This window comes from Cryptotermes secundus, unplaced genomic scaffold (genome assembly GCF_002891405.2).
Source record: "Cryptotermes secundus unplaced genomic scaffold, Csec_1.0 scaffold257, whole genome shotgun sequence".
Taxonomy (NCBI): domain Eukaryota; kingdom Metazoa; phylum Arthropoda; class Insecta; order Blattodea; family Kalotermitidae; genus Cryptotermes; species Cryptotermes secundus.
This window is the reverse complement of record NW_019734352.1, coordinates 1,000,436-1,028,184: the sequence shown is the minus strand read 5'-3', so window position 1 is coordinate 1,028,184 and position 27,749 is coordinate 1,000,436. Positions and strand designations below refer to the sequence as shown.

Sequence of the window (27,749 nt, the reverse complement as noted above, 5' to 3'; positions counted from 1 at the left end):
ATTATTATTATTATTATTTGGCAGAAAGGAATACAAATGGTATTAGGCTGAAGAGCCCATTTTGCTGGCAAATACAGTTTTAGAATACTCTCTAGTCATTCTAGTATAAAATCAAGGCTTTAACTTCAAACTATCCTTAAAGTAGTTATATTTTTTTATTAACACTGTTGATAAATCGTGCTATGAAGATCAGTGCTTCTGGTAGCATACAGTGCAGGATGCCTTCACTACAATATGGTGGAAATATTTTACATTTCATTAAGTCATCTATCATATGCGCTTTAAATTCCTAGAATAATTTACACTGCCATAGGATGTGGTCTATAGTTTCTTTGACTTTGCCACATTAACATATTTCTGTATTAATGATATTAAATCGAATAAGGCACTCTTTTAGACAATGATGGCCACTTCTCATTCTATTTATTGATATGATAGATTTTCTTCAAAACTTGAATCTCTGGAAACAAGGTTTTTTGTTGTTTTGGTAGTAGCACTCAAAAGTACTTCCTTTTAGTTTTCCTGATTCTATATACTATTCCTCAGCTGCTACTCTCGGTTTGGTCTCTGAATAGGTCTTCAAGTCTGTGACAGGAATCAAGTATTGAGCATCTTCACCTTTCCAAATATTCTCCTTTGCCAACACATCTGCTATTTCATTGAGGACAATACCCATATGTGCTGGGATCCATACATATTTAATATCCATTTTATGTTTCTTCAGTGCCTATAGTTCTTCCTTTATCTTGAGGATTAATATTGAGTATTTTCTTTTCTGTTAGAAATCTCTCATTAGGGCACATGAGTACACTTCTAGAGTCGGAACATATGTAAATTTATTCTCCATGGGATTCACTAATTATCTCTCAAGTTTTCAAAACAGCCATTGCCTCTCCTGTAAATATTGATGTCCAGGTACTGTCATACATGAGAAGCCCACAAATTCCTGGTTACACATTTTTCAGCCATCAGTAAAGTAACATATAGACTCCTTTCTAGATCTTTAATTTTTTCATTGAGTCTGTTACTGCCATAGGGGCTCGCCTTGGCTTCTTCACCCTCCTTGAATGAAATGCTTCCCTTAACAAACAGAGTCTGATAGGGAGAGATGACCAACCTGTTCTATGCCCACATAGCAAGTGAAGATCCAAGGGACCCTTCCTCTGAGTACCTTCATAGGGTCCTCTTGAACCCTTGCCATTTGTTGCAATGATGGTATTACTGGGGGATCGGTGTCATTAAGAGCCCTGCTTATGTAATTGCAGCCTAGGAATTTTAATCAGAATGTTATTGGAGTATTTTAGCCTATGCTAGCATAACATTCTTGGGTGTCTTCCTCATATAGCCAAAGGCTAGTCTAATGCCTTTGCACTGCATTCTTTCTAGCAAAGTCATCTGTGGTCATCTGACCTCCAGTTAGGGAGTGAAACAGAAAACCCCATATATTCGATGAGAGCGACCTGCTTAGAACTGTAAGTTTTCAAGCGCCTCCTGCCATCTTTCTCTAACAACCCTAACTACCGCTAACTACTTTATGCTGCGAATGTGGTTGGTCACGGTCGTCACGGTTAATCATTTCTCTGCTTAATTAGTCCTTGGCCAACTGTGCGGTAGTGAACTGTGGCGTCTGTATCCCGTCACAAAGGAGGCCGTGAGCGCCATGAGAACCGTGAGCTTAGTGGATTAATGTTATTTCCTGAAGCCGTTTATGCGTTATGAGCGTTATGATTATGTGGTGTTAATGTTCAACTTTAGTACGTTGTTATGGTTGTTGGCCGATTTGAATCTGGTTTTCGTGAAATTTGAATAATTAGTTTATGTTTAAACAGTGTATGTTTGACTACATACCAAATTTGTGTCATATAAATGGGGTTAGTTGCTCGTCGAATGGAACTTCTTGTCGGATAGAAAGAAAGCCGGTAAGGAATAACCCGTATGCGCAAAATTACCATACACGGCACTCAGTGCTCAGCGCCAGACAAAAAAGTCGTTAGGAATTCAGTTTTAACACCTTGCATTTAAGATTGGCTGTTTTCTAACGAATGACAGGTACAGTAGTTAAATGTTCCTACAATGCGCGAGAAAAATGCGTCTCGAGGTTCTCACAGACCTCGGGCTTCTTGAGTGTGACGCCGTGTAATTTGGTAGCTGTGTACCAGTGACTCGAAAAGCGGGAACGTGCCGGAGGTGCCAGTGGGTGGACCGGGTGGATTGCTCAGAAAATGGAGGGAACAAGTTACTCTGAAAAGGTGGTCACTATTTACCAGAATAAACGGCGTCACATTACGAAATATGCCAGCCGTAACATGTGAGAAATTTTCTTTGTGTTCTCTGAATGGCATAGGGAGTTAAGATTTGTAAATTAACTTAAAGTTAAGACAGGGTTTGATCATCACCACCCATGTAGTAGGATTGAGTTGGAACAAGGTATGTGACAAAAAGAGGATAGTAACTACTTGAAACATAATTGGTTTTTCCTCCCGCAGGCATGAGCATTTTCTAACAGATATGAATCAAATTTTAGGTTAAATTACAGTATCACCACTTTTGTATGAAAATTATGCAATGTGTATTTGTGCCATGATAGTTCTTGTTTATCCTGATTCATGAGAAGTGTGCCTTCATTCCCATCTGGCTTGAGTAGTCATTTGTATAATCATTAGATTTATTATTTATCAGTGCATAACCTTGCAGTTAATGTTACATTTGTAAGATTCATTGACATTATGTTGTGTGATATTTTGAACATGTATGCTAGTGAAATATGTTGTATTAGTACTTACAAATACCAACATTTTTATTTTATTTCCCTCCCCCAAATCCCTTCAGCAAAACATAATTACTTAACAGCAGTTTGTGGTTGGATGGGTGTAACATTCCACATTTTCGTTTTGGAGGTCCTGGATTCAAATTGTAACCAAGAGAACAGCATGATAGTTTTATTGTGGTTTTTCTTCAGCCCCTCCATTTAAATTCAAGGATAGTAAGTTAAAATTGACTGCACCCACTTTCTCAATTGTCTCCCCCCCAGTTCAGTCATTTTATAACATTATGCCATCTAGCTTGTGCAGTTGGAAATATATCATGAAATAGCTCAATAATCAATCGGAACATATGAGCATGACCCCGGAGATACTACTTAAATCTGCTAGCCACTTGAAGCCCACTAACCCCTACCTTTAGACTTGAACTAAACTTGTGCTTGCCACTGACCAGTTAACTTGCCTCTGGCATCTGAACTGGTTCAGTTTGGAGATCTGTTTGCATATATGAGAAATTCAAAGTACAGTTCTAATTTCACTCCAGTATTATTTCATGTTAGTAGATGTGCTTACATTTGTATCTTTTAAATGTTTATATATGAGGGTTGTTCACATGAAACCAGTTTGGGGATTATTCTGTGCAGAGGAGTAAAGGCTGTCAGAAATAGGCTCTAGGGGGATTGGGGCAGTCATCTGATTGATGGCCAGTAAGTGAATCTTCTCTGCAAAGAACTAATTGGGCTGCTGCTGGAACCATTTCAGTTCCACAGCCTTGACATCTTCATCTGACCCATGGAGTTATTCACATGAAATCTGTCAACATGTTCAGCCATATTTTACACACTCAAGAAAGTGAGTAAAGTTTATAGATTCAAGTTAGATGAAGATGTCAAGGTCACAGTGGTCTCAGCAGCAGCAGCAGCAGCCGGACATATTCATGGAGGGAGTCCATTGGAAGGTGCATCAGTGGTAAGCTGGCCTCAGCACCCATGTGGATTGTTTTTAATGGCTTCTACCTCACCCAGAACAATCCCTGAGTGGCTTTCAGTCTAGAAGCTGTCATACCTCTTTAATTTTTCTAAATCAGAATTACAGCTTTGCTCAGTCTGCTTTATAGATTTATTCGTAGTTTAAGGAGGAGGTGGAATAACTCAGGTAGTACATCTATATGCTCTGGACTGGCTGTGGTTCGATTTCAGTCAGGGGTAAGGGATTTTTCTACTTCACAACATCTAGACCAGCTCTTCAGCCCAATCAATCAAGTGCCTAATTGGTATTGGGGCTAAAACAGCCAGGTCATGAAGCTGACTACTCACCTTCAGCAAGTTCTGAGTTCAAGAATGGTGGAGCTAACCTTCACGCCCTCATGTCTTAATGGCATTGTATTTAATTAAAAATTCAAATAACTTTGCCTTTTATAAGTTGTAATTTAAGAATGAGTTGATTAAGCCTTACACATACTTGATTCTATGTAGAGATTTGATAATAACACATTAATTCTTTCCCTGACATTGATATGAAATCATGCCACTGCTCAGCAAGCCATCTTCCAGCCTTTGTGTGGCTTGATGCCAAGAGTGCAGGGTTGTTTTCCAAACATTCTTGACATCTCTAGAATGGTATTTTAGCTGTAGGAACCAGGGAATAAAAAAAAAATCATTGTATGTGAAATTGAAGTTTCATTCAGATTTCATTTGATGATAAATTCTTTCTAAAGGGTTCTGACGATGGTGAATGACACAGAATTATTGGTTTTTGGACTTTTCCCATCATCCGGAATTCTAGGTAATAAGAGGACACAACGTTTCGGAAACTGGTGAAGACGGAAACAGATCCAGTTTCTGAGATGTCGTGTCCTCTGTTACCTAGAATTCTGGATGATGGAAAAAGTCCAAAAACCCAATAATTCTGTGAGTAAATTCTTTATTGAAGTAAGCTACCAAGATAAGGTGGTATCCAAATTCCCAGTGCTCAGGGGAAGAGTTAAAATTGAGAAAACAGAGAAAGGATCTGTACCTATGGTTTTTATTTTCTCAGGGTTAATGGAACAACAAATAAAGAAATTAAATGGTATACATTATCATTCTGGTGAAACAGTAAGACTGGAGATTACATTTAATAATTATGTGAATTGAATAAATGATGCTTCAGAAATGGCCAAAACTGAAAGTTGTAATAATGGATGTTGAATATGGAACATTAATGGTGTATAAGGCATTAACTAGCAGGAAGTAGATTATTTTCAAAATCATATGGCTTGTGAAATAATGAACCAGTAATAAAAATTGGATCAAGCATGTTGCCTAGTATGCCTTTAATTTCTACACCGTATAAAGAACTTCAAAATGTGTTAGAAATGGAAATCTCACCAGAGTCTAGATCCCCACATCACCGTTCATCTTCTATGCCACCACAGTCTCAGGAAGTTCTTACTATAACACAAAGTTGCCTTGGTCTTGAAGTTAATCATGAGAAGGAAGGCCAGGGTCACAACACATCCAAAGCTTTAGACTTGAGTGCAACAGCAAATATTTCTTCAAAGAAGTCATCACCATTAAAACATGTTACACCAATCCTTAAGAAATACAACACTCATCGCAAAGGAAAAGGAACCAAAAAGCTTTCTTTAATTAGCAAAGGAGCCATTAGTGATCAGGTAAGATAAATTGTTTCACAGTCCCTCCAAGCTAATCCCAGGATGTTACCTTAAACTGTGGCATGACTGCTTCTGTCCACAGCCTTTCCTATCCACTATTGACCATCATTCTATCATTCAATGCTTAATAGTCTTGAGTCTCTGATAATGTAATTAAACAAATGCATTGAAAAAGTCAGATAAGTTGTGAATTTTGTAAGTGAACAATTATGAATTAATTTTTGCTATAAAGAAATTGGGCTGATGATAACTGGTTGGATAAGAATACAAAAATTATAAAGTAATGAAATTTGTTTTACAGGTGAGAAAAAAAAATAGTATTTGTAAGTCTCATATCATTTGGAAATGTTTAAAGTACTTGAGAACAGCAATGAATTAAAATCTTTTTTGCTGGAATATTCCTTTTATTCTGTAGATGAATTTATGTCTTTTGATTCATCAAGTGTGTAAATGTAATATGTAGTTGATCAATTTGTTGTATTTTCTGTAAAGACAATGAAATTAATGGTAATTAGATCTAGATGATAATAATATTCAGATGACGAACCCCCTATATTAGGGTGGTACAGTGTATTCTGTAAAGATACGCACAAGAATCTGACAATTTCCCTGTCCAAATGGTTGTAATATCTGTTTTATGGATTGTTGAATGATAATAAAAATGAAATGAAATGAAAAAATCCAAGTGAAGTTCAGAACTAAATTAGGATAATAGTGGATTTAAGATATGGTTTCAATTATCTATTTCAAAACTTATTATCCAATCTACTTTCCAAAGAAGTAACAGTGATTTCTGAGTGGAATTCATGAAGCTTGTTTTCCTGTTGCACATACTTGGCAGTCCTAGAAGTCATGTGTTATTAATGATACACGTATATGTTTAGGTAATGTAAGTTTACGTATAATCCAAAAGTGACTTGCAATTTAGACCTTGGATTAGCATGCTGGACTCATGCAGAGATGGCCATATGATAAAGTCCTAGCCCGAATATTTTTTATTTGCTTCTGTAAATATGTTACAGGCTTTATCATCATCATCATCATCATCTAGCTGGGCAAAATCTAACTGTGTACATGACTTCTCCCGTTAAATTTTTGGGACACCACTGCCGTGTTTGGAATTCTTACCTTATAAACAGTATTTTGTACCAAACTTGTAGGTGTGTTTATGGTATCATTCCATACCAAATTTCACATGTCTTGCTCCAGTGTTTCATTAGTTATGCTTATAAAACCGAAAGCTAAATATAAATTTCATGCTACTGCCATTTTTTACATTCCACAAAAGCTGCCTTCATAAAACTTGCACATTTGTTGAAGATGTAGTACTGTACAGAATTTCAGGACCATGGATTAAATATCTTAATGTCACTCTCACCTCACAAGTTTGTGTGTCCCTTGTATTATTATTATTACCAATTTTAGAAAATAAACATGGATGAGGTTGAGGTGTTCTCTAGTGGCATGGCAGTCATGAAATTTTCATAGAACCGAGTGGTTGATTAAGAAACTGGAAAGTGGCACTGTATGCAGACACCATGGTGATCTCATACGCCTGTTTTCTCTTATGAAGATAAATAGTCTAAAAATGAAGAAGGTTTTGGGGTATTGAGACTAGGCTATAGTCTGACCATTGAGGAATCGGTTCAATTCCAGGCAGGGACAAGAGATTTTTCTTTGCCCCATAGTGTCCAGATCAGTTTTTGTGGGCACTTAAACCTGTCCAATGGGTACAAAGAGTTGTTACCCAGGAGGTAAAGTGGCTGGGTTATGAAGGTGACTGCTCCTCATGTTTCTTCATTGCACAGTGTTTAGTTAAGCACTGTGTATGTGTGCTTGCACACACGAACAGTAATTTTGACAGTGGAAATATGGTTATCAAAAGTGGTCTCTATGTGCAGGGAACATGAGTCACAAGTGTCTGAAAGTAAAGTGTACAGGAAAATATTTATATCTAGGAGGATTGAAATATGCTGGACATGATATTGGGTAGCAAAGACCCGTGTGATTCACAAACGGTAGTGAAATCAGGGAGGTTGTTGTGGACTGGGAATGTAGTTCAGGTTGGGAGATAGGAAATACGTGTATGTACGGATTATCAGCAAGGAAACCATTTTGAAATCAGTAAACTTGATGGATTGAGCAAATGAGAAGGTAACATTAAGATAGGTGGTAGGGAGATTGACTGTGAGCGTTGAAAGTGGATGCTATTGGCTTGAAGTATCTCAAGGAGGACTCTGTTTCATGGAGTTAATTAGTTACTCACAAAGATACACCAGCATTTTTGGCATGCAAGATTGTTTCATGCACCTTTTGTATATACCGTATTACTTTGTATTTGTATTTATTTTCATCCATTTTTGCTACATAGTAACACTTGGACAAGTCATTCGGCAGTACAGGTTAACAAACAAATCTACAAAGTTACAAGCATACTACCAACATTTGTTACAATCATAAGCAATATATATATAAATACAACATTTCAAAAAAATACACAAAGTACTATATACAGCTCATGAATGGCTATGACAGCCAAACATAAATACTTGCACCATCCACTTTTTTATTAAAACTAACAAATTCATTTATCGTATAGAAAGAATGTTTCAATTAAAAGGATTTTAAGTCTTTTTAAAAGCTAAAAAACCCGAGTTTTTTTGTTTTGTTTGGCACCTTACTATACAGTTCTCTCCCCATATTTATCACGCTTTTTTTAAATAATGTAGTTCTGCAGAATTGAACATGAAAATCCTTTGAATATAAGACACCTTAGACTTTAAGATGCATAAAATTTCTAGATGAGGGTTTTAGAAAATAATTAGAAAGGAGCATTTGTTTCAGTGAGTTTATTTAGAACAGTTTGATTAAAATAACAAAATATTTAAAACACATTTAAAATGAAAAGTAATGGAAAATATACCAGAATGAAGTGAAAATTTTCACATTTTCACATTTGCACATTCCTTTCTAATCAGAAAGTTCATCCACTGTTCCTTCAGACACACTTTAATTTTCTGAAGATGATGCACCCACGCCACACTGCTTGCTGTTGCTCCAAAGAATGTCATCTTGCATTCCATCTTCTGCAATAGACAAACAGCATTTTAAAAACGATTTTGGAATCATACTGACTGGCACTTCTTTCAGAGTTTTTGATATACACTCCCCTTTTACTGACACTGATGCTCTTTTTATTTTGCCACTAGGTGTCAATATATGATTATCTTTATTCAGCCATACATCATAGTGTTTACAAACAGGGTGCTTAAATATTTTGTTAATTGACACATCAAATGGTTATAACTGACTTGTCATGATCTTAGGAATTGTCACTATATTGGTGTTTTTGTTCCTTAACCTCTTTCTGTTAATTTTGGAGAGATAACCACGAAATGCACCCATTGCAAGCATACTCCATGGCTATAAATAATGCACCAGGCTGACGTTCCCATTCATATCCAAATTAGTCTTCAAATAACTCTGATGTCATCTATGCATTTTTGTATGGGTGGGGGAACTATTACATCTTTGCAAAAATTTTCTTTTGGCACTGACTTTCTGTTTAATGTTACATATTGTGGTAATTTATTGCCATTTGTGGTTACACACGGCATGACAGTTAACACTTAACTTTTCGTAGCCTTTGAGCAGACATGTCACAGTATGCATATGATCTGTTTTATTCACTTTGATGTCTAGGAACTGCCCTGTAAAATATGGCATGTAATAATGAGACATTATATACATACTGCCTAGAACTTGTTTTCCACTGATTGAGCATAGATCTTTCTATCGGCTCCAACTGAGTGAAATCCTTCTGTTCTGATGTCTGATGGTGAAAGTGGATCAAGTATCCGAAACATTTTCTCTATTAAAATTTGCTCCAGCCAATGGACAGTGTCCATCATAATATTCTTTTAATTTTTTTAATGTGTTTATTTTATTTTGCTTCAAAAAGGGAATGTTGTTTTCATAATTTTTAAGGTTTCTTTAAGTCAGAAAAGCCTGAAAAGTGTTCCACCTCTGCCTTTGTCATAGTTGATGCCATGACTGTTTTGCGTAGATGAAGAACACATTGTATATGTGTATGTGTGCAGAGTTGCAGAAACAAGTGGAAGTGAAACTCTTCAAAGCTTTGTCCATTAAATGCTCTAACATTGTGCTAAACAGGATTTTGGGTTTATAGTTTTTGGATACAATATATTTTAACAAACAGCATTACATACCAGTGAGATAACCAAAGAGATTTAAAGAACTTTCACTGTTATGCTTTGTGAACTGCAGTGAAATGTGTAGAAACATTAAAGTTCAAAATGTCACTGCCTGTTGGTTGAGAAACACTGTCATAACTTGCCTCATTAAAAGCAAATTTCTTTTGTAGCTACAACTGCAGCAAGGTACTGAGAAACAGTTTCTGCATCCCATCGCACCAAGACCTGTAAAGGCCATGCTTTCATCATCACAGCAAGATCAGCAGAATGGGAACCCACGCTTAGATCAAGTTATGCAGAAACATGTGTGAGATATCATTACACTATGAGAGGAGAAATAATACTATGACAGTATTACAGCTTTATTTAAACATGCCTTTATATGTGTTAACTGCATAGAGGGGTTAATTCTCCAAAGCGCTTTTCCTTTGCTGTGAATTATGATGCAGAGTTCAGTTTTCATTTCTTGTAGTTGTGTAATTGCTACTCAGTGAGCAGTTTTGTTGCTGTCACTTAAAACCCTTTGAGTGCTAACATCCCTGTGGATGGATACGCGAAAAGTGCTATGCAATTTAAATAATAATACATGCATATTTATAATAAATTCTACTCACCCCATTTTTGGAGTCAGGAAACTGAAAAAATTCCCTCTTGTTTCCAGATGAATGTATATTGTATGTATTTTCAACAGAATGCAGAAAGATTTACTTCTTAATTGAGGAACTAAGGTCAGTTCCTCTCTTCTTTTCGTGTTCTGTCAGAAGTATTGTTCTTAAAACTTCGCGGTAGCTGTGCTTATTACAGATATTAAATTAAAAATGGAATTGCTTTGTGGGTCTCAGTTTCACAAATACAGAAGCCTCAGATGTAACTAGGCATAATTCAAAGCAGGGACAGAGCCTCTTATTTTGAATTGAAATTAATATTATTGCAGCCGCTAACTCATGCCAGTAAAATCTGGTAGCATACTACTCATTGGGAGCTAGGATAGCTCAGTCAGTATAGTGATGGACGACAGGCTGGACGGCCAAGATTCAGTTCCTGGCAGGAATAGGAGATTTTTGCTCTACTCCACAGCATCCAGACTGGCTCTGGGGCCCACCCATCCTCATATCCAGTGGGTACTGAGGGCTCTTTCTCCAGGGGTTAAAGAGGCCGGAGCGTGGAGCTTATACCACCATTTCCCCATATGTCTTCATGACATAGTGCTTAATTAATTAAACACAGACACAACTTTACCTCGTACTCATAACAACATTTCTGCATTCTGTGTTATTTAACATGAACATGTAACCCCCATGGTAGGTTGAGAGTCAGCCTGGTAACTATTATTTGATGATGTGCTAACAAAACGGGAGTTCCTCTGATTTTTAATAATGTTCTTGTCAGACTGTTTTGAGAGACAATGAAGGTACAGAAATTCTTGGTGTATCCATGTAGTTCTCAAGGATGTGTAGAAAATTAAAAACACTTTTAAATTCTGCATCTAAGCCTGAAATGGTTTAATTTATTACAGATCTGTAATAAGAATAGTAGCTCAGGGCAACATAAGTGGCTATGAGCTGGACAACCAGAATTTAATTCCTTGCAGAGTTTTTGTTTGTCTTAGTATTCAGACCAGCTCTGGGACCCAACTGGCTCCCCATCCAGTGACTGTTTCTATAGTGTCAAAGTTGTTAAGCTGGAAACTGACCACTTATTGCCTTCTACTGCTGAGCTCTAGAATGCATAGAACTTCCCCAGTATGTGCCTTCATGGCATGTAGTAGAGGCTCAGAGTCAGCTTCACCTTATTGTAATGAAGTTCCGTGTCACGGCTCATTTTCTTTAACTGATGCATATTTATTATCATGTATGAAACTTGAGGCTATTTATGTATAAAGTACTGAGGAGAACACTTTTGTCTGTGAACGAGGAAATAAGTGGATGACAGGAAAAATCATAAATGTGAAATTAATAATTTTTACTCTTCACCAATATCTTTTTCGTGGTTTTTCTCTGCCCTCACATAAATACCCACTTCTTTGTTAGCACTTCTTCTAACTCTCTTTTGTATATGGTGAAGTCAAAACTGCATCAGTTTTTTCCTCACGTGGACTTAGCGGATTACTGCCAGCAGACCTTGTATATGCCTTTTCTTGTGACGGTGACCTCTGCTGACTTGAACCTACATCCCTTCAAGAGAGCTCTAATTCTTGGGAGCAAGTAATTATCAGCAGGGTTTAAATTTGGGGATTGGGGAGATTGTGGGAGCACCATGATACCATTCTTGTTCTGGTGCATTGTCAGGTTATGTTTATCCAGCTGTCAGATTCCTGGAGATTAATGCATGTATGACATAACTTCTCATAGACAATGAAAAATGTGCCTGTACATTACTTTGTACAGGGAGTTCAAATAGGAAGATAATATAGCAGCGTGATGAATATAGTGGATGTTTTATCTGCAGTGTTATTGGGCAACTTGTCAGTATGATGTCATTTGTCATAGAAGGTTCTGCTGGCCTAGATTTCTCTGTCATAGGGTCTGAATTTGTTACTCTTGCAAAAAAGTATGTGAATCAACAACACATTTTCATAACCAAACCCTTCACAAGAAAGAAAAAAAAAAGGTGTTACAATCACTCATAAATACCTACAAGAACAAGCACACACAAAATAATGTAGTGAAGCTTATCAGAAAGTGCTGAATTATGGGTTCAGTTTGTAACAAAAAGAAAAATTCCAGGAGGAATGTGTTAAAAAGGTAAAGTTGTCCCTGATCATAACTAATTAAGCATTGCATCATGAAGGTGTATGGGGGGAGTGGATGTATAGATCCACATGTTCTTGACTTTGCCACCAGCTGGTGGTGAGTGGTCAGCTTCATGCCTCAGCCACTTTACCCCTTGGGATAGAGCCCCTGGTACACATTGGATAGGAGGTTGGATGGACCCCAGAGCAGATCTGGATGATGTGGAGAAGAGAAAATTCTTGACCCCGCTGGGACTTGAACTCCAACCCCTCAGTCGTCCAGTCCGTAGCCAGTCGCTTTACTGACTGCTCTGTCCCAGCTCAATAAGAAATTTGTCTTTCAGCTAAGTGTGAATTGAAGTCAGTATGTGAATGATGTATTAAATTCCTTTAGAGTGTGACAGGACTTGTTTACATGCTGCAAAGCGTTCTGTGCTTCATCAGTTGTTTGCAGCTCTCTTGGAATACCTTTCAAATACAGAAGTGGTCTTATTCCAAAGTGCAGCAGGCTTACCTTACTGCAGGTCATCCTCCAGCCACTCAAGAAAACTATGTTTGTGCCACACACACATGTATATGTATATATATAACCACCCTCACCTGGTCTTACCGTCAAATTGTTGGTGTCTCTAATGAATATTTGACATCTTCATTTCTGACAAAGGAGTCTCATTATTGCCCATGTGTAGAGTGTGCGCTAGATCTGCTCTTGTGTAGAACACGAAAGTGGAATAGCCCCCATTACTCCTCTCCCATTAACCCATCATCATAGTTGCTACATAGTCACACTGCTGTTAGGTGAGGCGCTGTAACATTATCTGGCAAATCGGATACTGTACTGTTGTGGCAGCTTTGCCCTGATGCATTGCACCATGCCAGTCCCAATTCCATTGAATCTGAGAAGTTTCCTTGCACATATGATACGCTTAAATTATAGAAACAAATCAACTACATGGTAGGAATGGTGACATTCCCCTCCCTGTTTGTTGTAGCTTTTCTCACATATTCTTTATTATGTAGTCCTCACAGTTCAGTTTTCTTTCAATCAGTTCATGGCAGGTTTACCTAATTCAGCTTGTAACACATGTCATTACTACCATATACTTAATTTCTTACCCTCTTTGTCTAGTATCACTACCTGCAGATCGTGCTTAACATGAACTGATCGTGTACTGTAATTAAAATTGACATCCATGCTCCTTCCTGGTATGCTTGCTGGACTTACTATTCAGCCATGAAGATGGAGACAGTACATTTTTTTTAAACATCAGTAAACTTCTAACAGATTACATGTTGTTATACCACTGAAGATGATACATACTATTCACAGTGTACAGTGTGCAGTACTTGAGAATACTTCAGATCCACAGGGGCATGGACTTCTCTTAACTGTGAATTTTGTCTCTGCTTCACAGGGATGAGGATGTGATGGACACGAGGGAAGATATGCCTTGTGTGAATGAAATAACAAACAGAACACAAGGTGGACATGAAGAAAATGAAGGAACTAGTCATGATGAGAAGATATCAGAAGAGAAGGATGTGTCAGCAGGACAGAAGGTTTGAATAGACGAAAATAATTCTAACATAGGAGGAGTGAGATATTTTGATGTGCATTATTTACCCTGACTTCATTTGTTTTTCTGTTTGCATGCTTGAGATACAGAAAGAATGAGTACTAATATATAAGTGTTGAGGAAGTAAGTTTCTTTGAAGAAAATAATTTAGTATACTGTAGGACAGGAGGCGTGGTAGCATAATCGGTATAGTGATTGGCTATGGGCTGGATGACTGAAGGGTCGGAGTTCTAGTCCCGGTAGTGTCAAGAATTTTCTCTTTTCCAAATCGTCCAGACCAGCTCTGGGGTTCACCCAACCTCCGATTCAGTGGGTATGGGGGGCTCTTTCCCCCGGGGGTAAAGCGGCAGGGGTGGGAAGCTGACCACTCACCTCCATCTAGTGCCGAGGTCAAGAAAATGTGGATCTATACATCCACTCCCCCATAAGCCATCATGGCGTAGTGCTTAATTTGTTGAGCACATGGACAACTTTACCTTACAGTACACGGATAGGGCATATAGAACACATGAGGAATGCAAAAAATGAATACTTAGTTTCCATTGGAAGACCTGAAATGAAGAAACTGTTTACAAGACCTAGGCATAAATGGGATGTGTATTCCAAAATTTCCCCCTCCCCCAAAGGAAAAGAAGCCCACTTGGGGGACATAGGTGTAGGAGTTGAGAATGATGTTAAAAGATGGATGCAAGTTTTTGGACTGGATTTAACTGGCTTGGGATGAGTCCTGAGATGAATATATTATTGAACATTTGGTCTGCATAATAGGTATGGAATTCCTTATTGTGGCCTCCCAGTGTTGTGACATGAGGCTTATCGGTCTATATCAACATTTCAAAGGAATATACTGCCTCCATCTTCAGGGTTGATATGAAGATGGAGGGAGTGTGTTCCTTTGCAGTGTTGGTATGCATCAGACTACACAATGTCATAACCAAGAAAACCACAACACAAAGCTTTACTGCTATGAAAACCTCAGATTTATAAAAAAATATTCCTTGATTCTGTTCTATGTTGATTTCCTGCATACATTTTGTCGCTATGATCATGTTTTATATTTGGTATTATTTGATGTCATAGTCAAGTCCTTGGTTCTTAGGCAATATGATTGGGAAGTCCCAAATATGGTTCTTTTCCCAAAGACTCAGTTAGCTATCCTGAATGAGGTTCTTCATCATCTTCTACAGCCCATCCTTGCAAATTCTGGTATAGTACTATAAAGCAGAGTGCTTTCTTCAACATTGTTCCAATTTCATCATTCACAGTTGTCCTTTTGATATGCTGCAGAATTTATGCAATTCTGAAACCACTGCTAAATAAACTATGAAACAAATGTGCATTCACTGTTAGCCTTCATCAGAATACTTCACGAGTTACTTCCCAGGACAAACGTTCTCATTGACAGTGGGATAGACCCATGACAAAGTCCGTAGAATTGATATATGTTGGTGAAAGAAACTGATGTCTTATTTTAAATCTTTTTGTTAGGACTGTGAAGATGAGTTGTCTTTTCTTATGTCAGCGAGCACAACTATACGACCATCAAAAGGACGTACTACAAATGTTATGAAGAAGAAATCGAAACAGTTGAGGGATATGGAATCAACTTTAACATTGTTAAGACCAGACAACTCTGCTGTTAAAGAGGAAAAGTCATATGGTAATTTTTATGTTGTTACTTACGCTGTGATCACAGAATCTAAACACTCAGCATCATTATTGCCAGAGTCTATTTTTGGATACACTGCTGAGCGAGTTCCATCCATCTTTGATTCTCACAGATAAGATCCAACTTAATGTTGTCATATCTCTGGAGGTTTTCCAAGAAGTTTTCCCACCAAAATTGTCCTCATCTTCCCTGTCATAGTCTCCATATTCTTACTTATCATACACATACTTATCTTGTAAGTGAAGTGCTTTGTTGTGTATAAACATAGCAGATGTCTCATTCAAGAAATCAGTCAAGTAAAACTTAGGATCTGAGTTAAGAATTGAAGAGTATCATAAGTATTGGTCTTGTATCTGAAATGCATAGCATAGCATAGCAGTGCATTTCTGCCAGTTTTAATGTGTGTAAGTCTTGCCTTTATATTCTTATGAGCATATATGTATTTGTTAATGGTTACAAGACACTCTAGTATGGTTCCTCGCTCAGCAGTGATCATCACTGTTCACCTCTGTGAACCTACAGTTTAGCAGCTTTCATAATTTTGTTATATTTTGCTCGGTTATCACAGATCTGGGAGTTGTGTTAATTGTGCTGACATGAAAAATATTCAATTGACCATATCCATACATTGCTTCTAATTGAAGTAAAAATGTCATGTTGTTTATTAATATAACTTTTTGTATGATGGTGGTTTAAAGCATCCCTTAGTTTTGTGGAACCCGTTGGTGTTCTAGACAGTACTCCAGAATCTAAATTTAAGTTGAAAGGTTTAATATTTACTGCACTTTTCAATAAAAAATAGACTGTACTACATCTCTGTTAATTGAAACTGTTTCTGGCCGGTTCTGAACAGTTATATCCTGTCAGCTTTAAACAACCCTTGTTTCATGCCAGAAGCATTCTGATTTTGACCATCCCTGCATCAGCTCTAGGCAGCCCTGGCATTATCAACCAATTTTAAGCATATATATAAGCCCTTACATTATGCAGCAATGATAATCATTTATTCCACGTGAGCAATGACTTACAAGCATACGGTTTGTAGCCAGCAATTCTGAAACACTGTAAAATATGTGAACTGACAAAGTTAAATAAAGTTACTGTACTGAACATATGCCTTTCAGTGTTTATGTGCTATATAGATTCTGTATATTAAATATGAGATGTTTCTCTGTAATGACAAATGCCAGCAAAAACTGTTAACTGAGAGAGATATAATACAAACTAGTTTTTACTGAAAAGACCAGTAACTACCAGGTCTTCTGACTTTGCTTTGGGAATTTATGAACAGCTGCTATAATTTTTAATTCTTAACTAGTTCTGACTGCTGTTCTTAGATTTCTTTAATTCTTACTGATGAGAACTGTTAGTAACGGAATTTCAGAATTTGCTGTAACATATATCTGAACAGTCTGTTTCTATAAGTATATTTTTTTTTACTGGTTTTCACATATTATTCCCTCATATAACAATGGTATGATATGTGTAATATCTCCTTTGTGGAATGCGAACTCAGTACTCGGAGAGACAACCACACAAATTTCTATAACAAATATTTATCTCCTGCATACTAGCAGGTAGTCCAGCAAAGTGTACGGTAAGTGGTGAGGTGTTGTGAGCCCTGAAAAGAGCCATAACTCTTAAGGCAGGGTGTGCCTGATGGATGCCAGTAAGACTCCAACTGCAGCAGGCTGGCTCATCGGTCTCCCTTGCATCAGCAGTCAGCTGATCTTTGCGTCGGCTACTGGGTGGCTGCAGGCTGGTTGGTCTTGTCTGCTTTGGCATCTAGGCAACTGCAAACCAGCTGGTCTTCCTTGCATCAGCTGATGGTGTGCTGCTAGGAGATTCACTGTTGCTGTCCGAGCTCCAGATAAGCTGTCTCGATAGAAGCATAGCTGCAGCTGACTTAACATCTGGGAGGTCTGCATCTGTACGTCGTCAGTAGCAGTGCCCAACCTAATGGACATTGGAGCTGCCATTGTGTCTGCTGATTGGCTAACACTTGATGCAATGTGGGAGGCTTCCACACCTCCAGTTCTCTACAGTATAGAAAGTTGAAGCGCAGTATATATCCACAGTGTATTTTTTCTCTCGTTTATTTAGTACTTCTGTAATTGTGTTGCAGGTTTTGCACAGGCATACTTCTTGAAAGTGAAAGAAAGACTTGAAGGGACAGAACTGTATCAAGAATTCCTTAACATTATGAATGAATTTGGTACAAGTATATTGGATGTTTCTGATTTATACAAGAAAATAACTGCACTACTGAAACAGCACCCTGACCTCTGTGAAGAGTTTGTGGCTTTCCTTCTTCCAGAGCAAGCCATGCAGTGTGGCAAGTTTATGGAATATCTCATGATAACTAAAATGAGAGATTTCTTTCGGAAGTTAGAGGTTGGTAAACAGTTTCTCTTCAAGATCTGTTTTTAGCTGGAATTATTTTTAACTTAAGCTTTTTATGGCTAGCTTTTTTTTTCGTTTCGCTCAGAAAACAATGATTATTTGTGTCTCGCTCAATATACACTCATGTACAGACCATGTCAGTTATGTCAGACATATATACAGTCATAGGCAATGGGAACTATGCGTGTTTATTCTAATATACAATCATGCTAGTTAATAATATGTTGGACTTTAGTTTCTCACATTGGTGACTATGGAGAGTTATATCTTCTGGGATATAATGCTGTATAGCCCAGTGAAATTCAGCTAAAATTTCAGGAGAACATATCACCTCCATCTGTTGAAGAGCAAAAGCCTGAAGCCAGCTGATTCTTGCTTTTGCTTGGCTTACTCTTAGCTTTGAAAGTGGAGGTGGTATATTTCTCTGAAACACTGATTTTCACCAGGCTGCTTCATTATGTCTCAGAAGATGGAACTCTTGTTGTTAATGATAACTCACTGGCAACAAAAATTTATGTCCAGTGTTAATACAGAATCACAGCCCACAACTGCTTCTGTCTGGTATAATATATGTACTTACATCCAGAAATTGCAGACAGCAGAAATGCAATGAGTAAAAGGAATAAAAAGATACAGACAACATTGGCTTGAACATGTAGAAAGGACCGTGGAAGGATGAGTACCAAAGCAAGGTCTATGCCTAACATAATGCATACTGCTGGGTCTTCATGATTGTGACTTGTCAAATGTACATTCCACTCACTAATTATCTCTCTTATACTGAACACTAACATGCAGTTTCATGCTTCTTTCCATGTCCTTGTCAGTTTATTATTCATTGGGATAGTCTGCATTACTGACAGCATTGTGTAATAAAATCCAAATAAAAATGAGACATAATTTTGTAAAGGTAAACTATTTGGAGTCCCACTCTGGGCATGGATGTTTAGTTTGTGCATGTGTGTTTTTCTGTGTTTGTGTACAGGTAGAGGCCTTGCGACTAGCTGATCACCCGCCTAGGAGTCCTACCTAATGTCTAAGATCTAGTAAACCGAAGTGAAACGGAGAGTTTCATGGAGGTAGGCCTAGGCCCACCGGGGCTGTAGTGCCAAGGGAAAAAAAATTGTTTTACAGTGATAAATTTTTTGTCTGACATGTGTTCAGACACAAGCTAAGGAAAATCACACGTACATTTTCTGCATAATTCTGAAAGCTTTTTCTTTTTAATTTAAGAATCTTAATCCATGTTAGATGTAGAGAAATGTCATATCAAGAATAGACTGATAAACAAAAATAGACCAGAAACTGACATCATCTGTAAAGCTTTGTGACTTCGTCTGTTCCAGATTTACTATGAGAAGCAGCCACAACAAATGCAGAAAATCTATACAAATCTCTCTGAGTTGAGTAATGAAGTCAATGTGTCAGTTGGAGATGTCCGTAATGCTATTCTTCCTTTGCTAAAAGGCAACTCTCTTTTAATTGAAAACTTCTTGGCTTTATTGCCATATGAAAGACCTCCAGAGAGGTAAGCTTTTGTGAGTATTTCAAATACTGCCATTAGAACGAAGAATTTATGAAAACTTCGCATAAGACTGCTTGTTTATAAATGCTTTGCTGCCCTTAAAAGGTATTCTGTTTCCTCATAGTAGGTTACTCGGTCACTACTTTCTTAAAGTTGTTTCCATGTTTCAAACAAGTCACTTATTTAACTTCTTCTGTTTTTCTGAGATCACAGTGTCTCAGATATTGGTCCAGTTTCCATCTCTGGTGGGGAGAGTATGAATAAATTTCTACTCTTCTAGACCCCATAGGAGAACTTAAGCATCAAAGTCCATAAAACTTACAAAAATCCCTGCAGTTGGCAGCACAGTATTACCACTCCATGTTTATGTCCTAATTCTTTGAATCCATAGTGAGAATTCTTTTATATAAAGCGACTTGTTGAAGAGAATAGACTATCTAAATTTCAGCACTATACTTAACATTGATAATTTTCAGAAAAATGCATGTAGATTGCTATATTTACTTATCTAATATATCTCCCTTTTCCACCCAGAGAATTGTTTCTGAGCTTGTAGTGCTTGAAGATTGCCTTATATGGCCAGAACATGTAGCAGTATATTAGTGCATATATATTTTAATAACATCTTATGTACATAATGACCACTCTGTGGATTAAAGTGTGAATCAGTGTTACTGATTGTTGCAGTATAGATTGAACATATGATAGATTCTAAGTGGAGTCTAAATGCAACAGGATGCTTAAATATAATATTTACTCATATTTAACATTACCAGTCTCTGTGTTCACCATTCCTATCCTCTTTCTCAGCTTCGGTTTCTTCACAATTCCCATTTTCCATCTCACATTATCGTGTTCACTGCCAACATTTCCAATTTCCTCATCCTTTCGAGCCAGTTGCTCAGATACAGTATTTTTTAAATCCTTTGACTGTCGCATCTTGAGAGGTTGTTGCCATGGTCTTGATCCACTAAGACAGCAGTTCTTTAGTGGGCCCCTTTATTGTTGTGATGGCATCAGAACATAATTACCTGCCAAGAGCCATTCAGAATACAGTTGTTTCAAGTGGTCATTAAAAGCCTTAATCACCAGAACGTGTAATTATGAAGTCATCCCTCCAGCTTTGATCACAATGTTAGTATTCATTGCATGGATCACAGATCTGACATCCATTGTTTTATGTGACCTTGAGATGCATCCAGCACAAACATTCCTTGTTTTCTCAACACTACTCTTGGGCTCCTGTCCCAGAGAAGTAACCAGTCCCTCATCAGTTCATTTTGCTGTCCTTTCCTTAGTTTGAGGCATGAATATTAGGCCTATAGGTAGTTTTTCAGTTTGGTATCACATACAATAGCAGTTTCATGCCATCTGTTAATATTACAGTCACATCTTTTCGTTGCATGATGTTTTATGACAACAGACTTTGCATCTGCATCAATGATGGTGTAACTGGATGGCATGTTGAAATAGACTGGTGTGTCTTCAACATGGCCTCACAGTGTGTTGAGAACTCCTTGCAAAGTGAAAACCGTTAACTGTAAAGAAAGTCTTTTCTTCCACATTGTTTGTACACATTACTGTATGCTGGACTTAAAATCTGTTCCTCTCATTAATAATGATATTGCATTATGTCTTTGAATCTGCACAAACGACTGTATTCACATAGAATTGGCCTATATTCCAGCTTTTTTATTTCCATCTTCAGATGTTGCTTCAGGAGAGACTTTCAACTTTATTTTCGTCCATAACTGAAGTGAATACAATTGGACATGTCAAGAAATAATAGCGGATACATCACATGTCAAGGTCACATAAAATTTACACAGTGATTTAGCACTATAACAACCGTTATAAGGAACATAATAAAAAATACATAACACCAAAAGAAAAAGTCAGTAATATAAAACATGTAAACACAATATTAAAAATTGCAAACCAGAAGACAATCATCAGGCCAGTCATCAATCCAACCTTAACACATTGAGGACCGGCCGCATGTTATCATGCTTTTGGCTTTTAAACGTGGCAGACCGGTCGCATGATATCATGATTTTAGGACACGTTAGATCGTAATACACTATACCTTTCTCTGGTGCCACCCAAATGAAATTACTACTCCAAAGGAAAATGATCTTTGACCCTTCAAAGTCCTATGTACCAGGCAGGACGTTAGTGCAATATGAATCAAGGACAGAAGCGGTTGAAGACGAAACGATCTCTCGGAGAACAAGAAATCTCTGACGAGCTATCTGACGTTCCTTCTGAGACGTGTAGTGATAGTGATTTAGGCAGTGGCAGTGACAGGGGACAACAAAGAATTGTGGTCACAGGCAAAAAAAGTGAAAGTAGCTCTGACGAAAGCGCAGGTAGTAAAATTGCAGGGACAGCCACATGGGGAAAAGTAGACAAAATGCCTACTTTGGGACAGTTTACTGGAAATCCAGGGGTGAAACAAATTCCATCGGACCCAACGCAAGTGTCTGAAGTAGCAGAACTGTTTTTTGGAGATAGGGATACTCATGTTGTGAATATGATTTCCACAAATTATAATTCGAGCATGGTTGATGTTCAAAGGAGACATGGACAAGTAAAGAAGCCTATTTGTATTTCTGAGTATAATATGTTCATGAAGGGAGTTGATAGAGCTGATCAATACTTGGTCTATTATTCTCTTCCTAAGAAAATAAAGTGGACAAAGAAAGTTGCCTTGTGGCTTATAAATTGTGCCATTTTCAATTCATTTTTCGTTTACAAAAATCTAAACCCTGATTCGAAATTGAAATACAAAGCATTTCTGATGAATGTGGCAAAGGCCTGGGCTACAGACCAGATGGTGACGGCAGAACCAGAGTCAGGCACAGACTTAGTGCGACCGGGCCCATCAACTCCCACCCCACGCAGCCTCATGTGGACACCCCTGGGCGACTCTCAGGTGATATGCGGAAGCATACCGTCGTGAAAATTGTGAAGAGTGAACATTCCAAGGGGAAGCATCCTTCTAGGCAGTGCTGTGTTTGCACAGTTCACAAAAAAGGAGTATGACTGTCTACATTTGCAAGTGTGTAATGCCACTTCACAAAGGGGAATGTTTCCAGAAATATCACACTCTCAAGCACTTCTAGAAGCATTGGTAAGTGTTCTCCAAAAAGTTTAGTTCATAAAATTAATTAGGAGATTTTATATTAATTTTTAAAGTGAACAGTGCACAAGTTAAGGTAGTAGGTTTAAAAATGCTGGTCCCCAGGGTGATTTAAATATTTAAATTGCCGGTCCGCAAAGTGTTAAGATAAACCATGACTTATTTGTCCTTTTCCACTTCATCATTCGCAGTTAACCTACACTTTGGTGCTATTACCTGTGCCCTTGAACAAATCATTATTAAATCAACACAGTGATCAGTCAGATCAATCTTTTTGGTTATTGGTACACTTCTTAAAGCCATAGATTATGGTCTTCTGAGTTGTTTCACCATGTAGTCTGTAGGTGGGTAAACTAACATCAGTCTTCTACCCTAAGGAGGGAGACAGTAGGCCCTCCAAAGTGCTAGCGCAACCCAGAAGGCCACAATCTAAGTCTTTAGGGACATAAAACCCTGCAGTCACACATTTTGAAAGCTTTGCTGTGCAGTGGAAACATGATGATGAAAATGGAGAATAATTTGTCATATATATACAGTCTGATGCCAGAATTTGAAGAAATGGATCTAGGAGATGTTGATAATGAGCAGTTGAGTGAGGAAGATCTATTTGAAACACTGGTTGTACCAGACCAACAAGATGCATATGGTGGTGATAACTGCGCCTGCACCTGTCACAGCTCTCGTGATGACAAGTATCGCAACCGTATTGCACATTGCATGTCTTGTGGCACCAGGGTAAGGTGAATCATGTCATAAGACTTGACTGTATGAGTCATTTCTGAAATTGAAATACCCACGCAATTCTTGTAAGAATAACTACCGAATGTTTTAGATACAAATAATTCTCTCATCTCTGTATTAAGAATTTGATTTTCCCTTAAGTATCCTTATTAACTTCTCTGTTTTTCTTTCTTTTCTTCATATATTTCTCTTTTATTTATCATCATCAATTTTCTCCCTTCTTTTTGTCTCTATTGCATTCTTTAATTTTCTTCCATGTTTCCCCTGTCTCTTATCCTACATATCTGTTTCCTTCACCTTCCATAATTTCCAATTTCTTTTCTCCTATTTTTCCTTCCTTTTTATGGGAGTCTTCCATCCTTCTAGCTCCATGGCCTGTTATAGGGATAGCTTCACCTTTTATTACCTTGGAAGATATTCCTAAAATGATATATAAATGTGCATGTAATAGAGACAAATTACACAGTCTTGATCTCTGCATTGAAAGGGGGAGAGGCCATGATCATGCTCCAGTTGCTTTGCTCTCAGGAGCTCATTAGACAAGAGAGATTGGGTGGCAGAGGGACCTTTTCTGTGCTGGGGATTAAGATTACTAAAATCAGCTGTGGGTTTATTTTTAAAGAATATATATTCAGAGAAGTGGAAAGCTGGCAACTAACTGCCTGAGGCATGGAACTGACTCAGGACTGTCCTCTGGTAAGTTTTGGATTTAATGGTGTTGAATATTTGGATTATATTGCCAGAGAGTTAATTGTTTTTGTATGTTGCTAATTCCATGAAACAGAATTCTTGAGAAGCCAATTGTCACTTAGTTGGTCATGCAATTCTTTAGGTTTTTGGATGCCTAAGGTACATTACCATGGAGAAGAGCATGCCACTGGACTCTTTCCTGAGCCAGTCACATCCATTTCACACTAATATTGCAATTCTCTAATTGAGCTCCTTCGTGGTGGTACCTAAATGCCAATTTTTTTATACTGAGAGGTTGTCAGTTCTCATCCAGCCCCAAGCAAGATGATCACTCCTGAATCTGTCTGAATCTGGTTATTCTGCATGTATGTAGCTATTCATATCCAGAGACTTGTCTACTCTATGAATAACCTCAGGACACAGAGCATTTTACAGCACAGTAAAATTAAATGGGGTGTAATCAAATCAAGTCCTGTGCTCTGGCATCTGATGTATTATACTGCTCTCATTCCTTGTATTTCCTGTCTGTAATTCACTCACTCTTTGCTACAAAGTATTGAACATACCTTCTACTCTGTATCATGTTTTACGGTGTTTCACCAACAGGTGGTGTAGTAACAATGATGTAGTCTTGTATTTGTGAGGTACTGGTTCAAATCTTGGCTGAGCTGCCATTTGTCATGTGTGAGGTTATTATATGGTTTTCCTCACTTGTAGGCAAGTGCTCTGGTAGTACCTGCATTGCATACAGGCCAGGACGGCCTCCTTCGAAATGTACTTGCCTATACTGTACATCATTTGTGGGATCATGTTTCCATCTCATTTAGAGCTATAGCTGTATAACCTGTTCACCAGAAACAGTGTTATTAAATAACCTAACATCAAATCATTATTATGTTGCAGTTTATTCATGGGAAAGTATATCTGCAGACAGGGAGAGGCCTGCGACCTGCAAAAGTTGTATTTGATGCTGAGGGTAACAGTGATAGCATCAACAGGTTATCGGCCAAAAGTAAACCCAAAGCACGAAATCGAAGGAGAGCACTAAGTCTTGTTGAAGCTGCAGGTGGTAGTAAGGACAATTCTCCAGTGAAACATACTAACCAGACTGGCGATGCACGTAGTGAAGTGATTGAACATGGAGGAGTTAATAACCCAACATATAAATCAAACATAAAGTCCTCATCTCCAAAGCATGTTCGTACAGCTAAAACAAAATCTTCTGGATCCACTCTTAAAGGACGTGAAAAAGCAAATGTTGTGAATACAGTTAGTACTTCTAAAGCCTTCAGTAACGAAGAGAAAGAGTCTTCAGGTGACACAGAAGAACAGAAACAGTCTGGTTCTGCTTGTTGCAACAGACTCAACTGTGATAAGCAGATTGTTCTCTCTACAAAACCTGTGGTATTGCTACATAATATTAGCAGTTCATTTCATAGTATTTCCATGCCTAAAACATCATATAGAAACAGCAATAGTGTACCATCCCCTACTCTGGATGACAGGGCAGCTACAGCTGTCACTGATCCTGTTACTGTTAGCTCTGTTCCAAATGCTGAATTACATAATGCCAGTAACACAGTACTGCCCATCCCTGCTGTTAGCATGGATGGGCCCAACCTAGTCTCTCCAGCTGTCGATATTATTTCTAGTAGTCAAGATATGTCATCACCTGAAGCAGCATATGATGAAAGTGCTATTTTGCCTCCAGACACAGCAGCTGTAGATTCAAGTATCAAAGACTTCGGCACACTATCACATGTTATTCATGGGGGGAAAGATGCCACTTTTGACTTTGGGGATAAAAATCGGTTGTTGAGTAATGTAGAAAAATCTGGCAGTCCAACTGGTGAAACTCGTGAATCAGTGTCTTGTGAAGATGGTTATATTTCCAGAGAAGTGACCCAGATTTTGGAACATAGCAACTTTAGTGATATGGAGGTTGTTGCTTGTGATGTAACAATGAATGATGTGACCATGTCGGAACATGAAGATGAGGAATCAGCATTAGAAAGTGTGGAGACACAGCAGGAAGATGAATTTGATAGATCACAGCAGACACATTGTAACAGTGATTCCACTTCAGGTTCGTGGACCAGAGAAGAAGATAAGATCATACTTCAGATGTTTCAGCTGGACTGTAGTATGGATCAGACTTTCATAAAAATCAGCGAACAGCTTCCTCTCCGCACTTTGGATGAGGTAAGTGTTGATTGAATACTTACCTGTAGTACTAAGACATTTCTGTCACTAGGCTCGAGAAATACAATTGAAATCTCTAGCCACTTAATGAAATCTGTTTACCTATAGTCTCACATGCTTCATGTCAGTATTTTTAGTAATAAAGAAACGTTTTACTCTCTAACCAGCCAAGTGCTGGATCAGAGGCAGACTCCAACTTAAAGATCTAGGATCTGATAGTGTGTTACCTGGTCATGGCTATTGCACCCTTCAGGGGATGATGCTAGATGAGTGTGGGGTTAGGCAATACTGAAGGAACTCAGAGAAACCCCGCTTTGCTCACTGATTTTAAACACTCAGACTTGGGAGATGCGTAATAAGGCTGATATTGGAAATGCACCACTTTGCAAAGAGTTTTCATTTGTTGGAAGTAGTTTTCAGTGTGAATGAAGATTGTGAGGAAGCAGTTGTTGAACAAATTGCAATGAAATAGCAGAAGACATCAGGAGATCAGAAAAGTGATGAGGAAGGTACGACCAAGCGTGAACAAGTGACTAACCAGGATGCTAGGGAATATATTGCTGGACTGTGACTTTATTTCATGTAGGAAGACAATGAAAGTAGTCTTAAATGTGGACTGGAAACATGCACTGGTTTTGTTCAGTTGTAGTCAGTTAAGAGAACATGACAGCGTACACTCACTCAGTTAGTCACTAACTTTTAAGAAGCATATGCATGTTGAATATGTAAATGAATCAAATTTGTTTCTAGGATAAATATTTCTCTATGATTTGCACCAATTGTTTCAACTCATCTAAAATCAATATTTTTCTTATTCGGTAAATAGAAAGCTTGTCTTTTGTCTTATGTACATACTGTATACCTTTTTAAACCTTGTGGGCATCTGCTTAATTGGGGCAAAGTACTCTAGTTCTGATATGTGTCCCAGTTAACCAGAATCCACTGTATATGATGTATGAAGTTTCTTTTAATATGGTGCACCCCCTGAAGATGGTCTTGCGGGACCAGGACATGTCAAGGTTTTAACAGCTTAAAATCAACATAAAGAAATAAACTAGATATACTTAAAACGGTAATTTATGTCTTACTTTAAGATTGGAAAAGTTTATGAGGGCTATCATTTTCGTTTGCAGTATTCCTGGAGGTGAGCATGATACATATATAGCCGTTGTGTTTGCTGAGTAGAACATGTAACTCCAAATTGTTCATGTTTGCTTACAAATTGTACACATTGCATATCAGGTGGATTTCTTTTCAGATAAGAAGCAGGTTTCAAGTTCTCATGGCACTGTTGCAACAGATGACTGGAGCAAAGATGGAAGAAGATTCGAACAGCTCTGGTCAGTAGAAAACATACAGGTAAATAGATTTTTTGGTAGCATCTGTGTCTCATAATAACATTAAAATGATTGTATTAAATTATTTGCAGAAGATGTA

General features: G+C 37.9%; 1 protein-coding gene across 4 annotated transcripts; it reads left to right on the top strand.

Moving 5' to 3' along the window:
• Positions 1-1,552: 1,552 nt before the first annotated feature.
• LOC111868799 lies at positions 1,553-27,671 on the top strand. 4 transcript variants are annotated; one of them, XM_023859783.2, is made up of 10 exons: positions 1,553-1,919; positions 4,800-5,418; positions 9,803-9,939; positions 13,779-13,923; positions 15,429-15,600; positions 17,735-18,003; positions 19,359-19,540; positions 23,216-23,414; positions 25,014-26,312; positions 27,571-27,671. In XM_023859783.2, exons 2-10 carry the CDS (start codon positions 5,059-5,061, stop codon positions 27,658-27,660), a joined length of 2,853 nt encoding a protein of 950 aa, XP_023715551.1. In that variant the 5' UTR covers positions 1,553-1,919; positions 4,800-5,058; the 3' UTR covers positions 27,661-27,671. The 4 variants fall into 4 exon arrangements, with proteins under 4 accessions (XP_023715551.1, XP_033609072.1, XP_033609071.1 ...); XM_033753180.1 differs by lacking the exon at positions 1,553-1,919 and adding an exon at positions 1,941-2,049; XM_033753178.1 differs by lacking the exon at positions 1,553-1,919 and adding an exon at positions 2,078-2,427.
• The last annotated feature ends 78 nt before the right edge of the window (positions 27,672-27,749 follow it).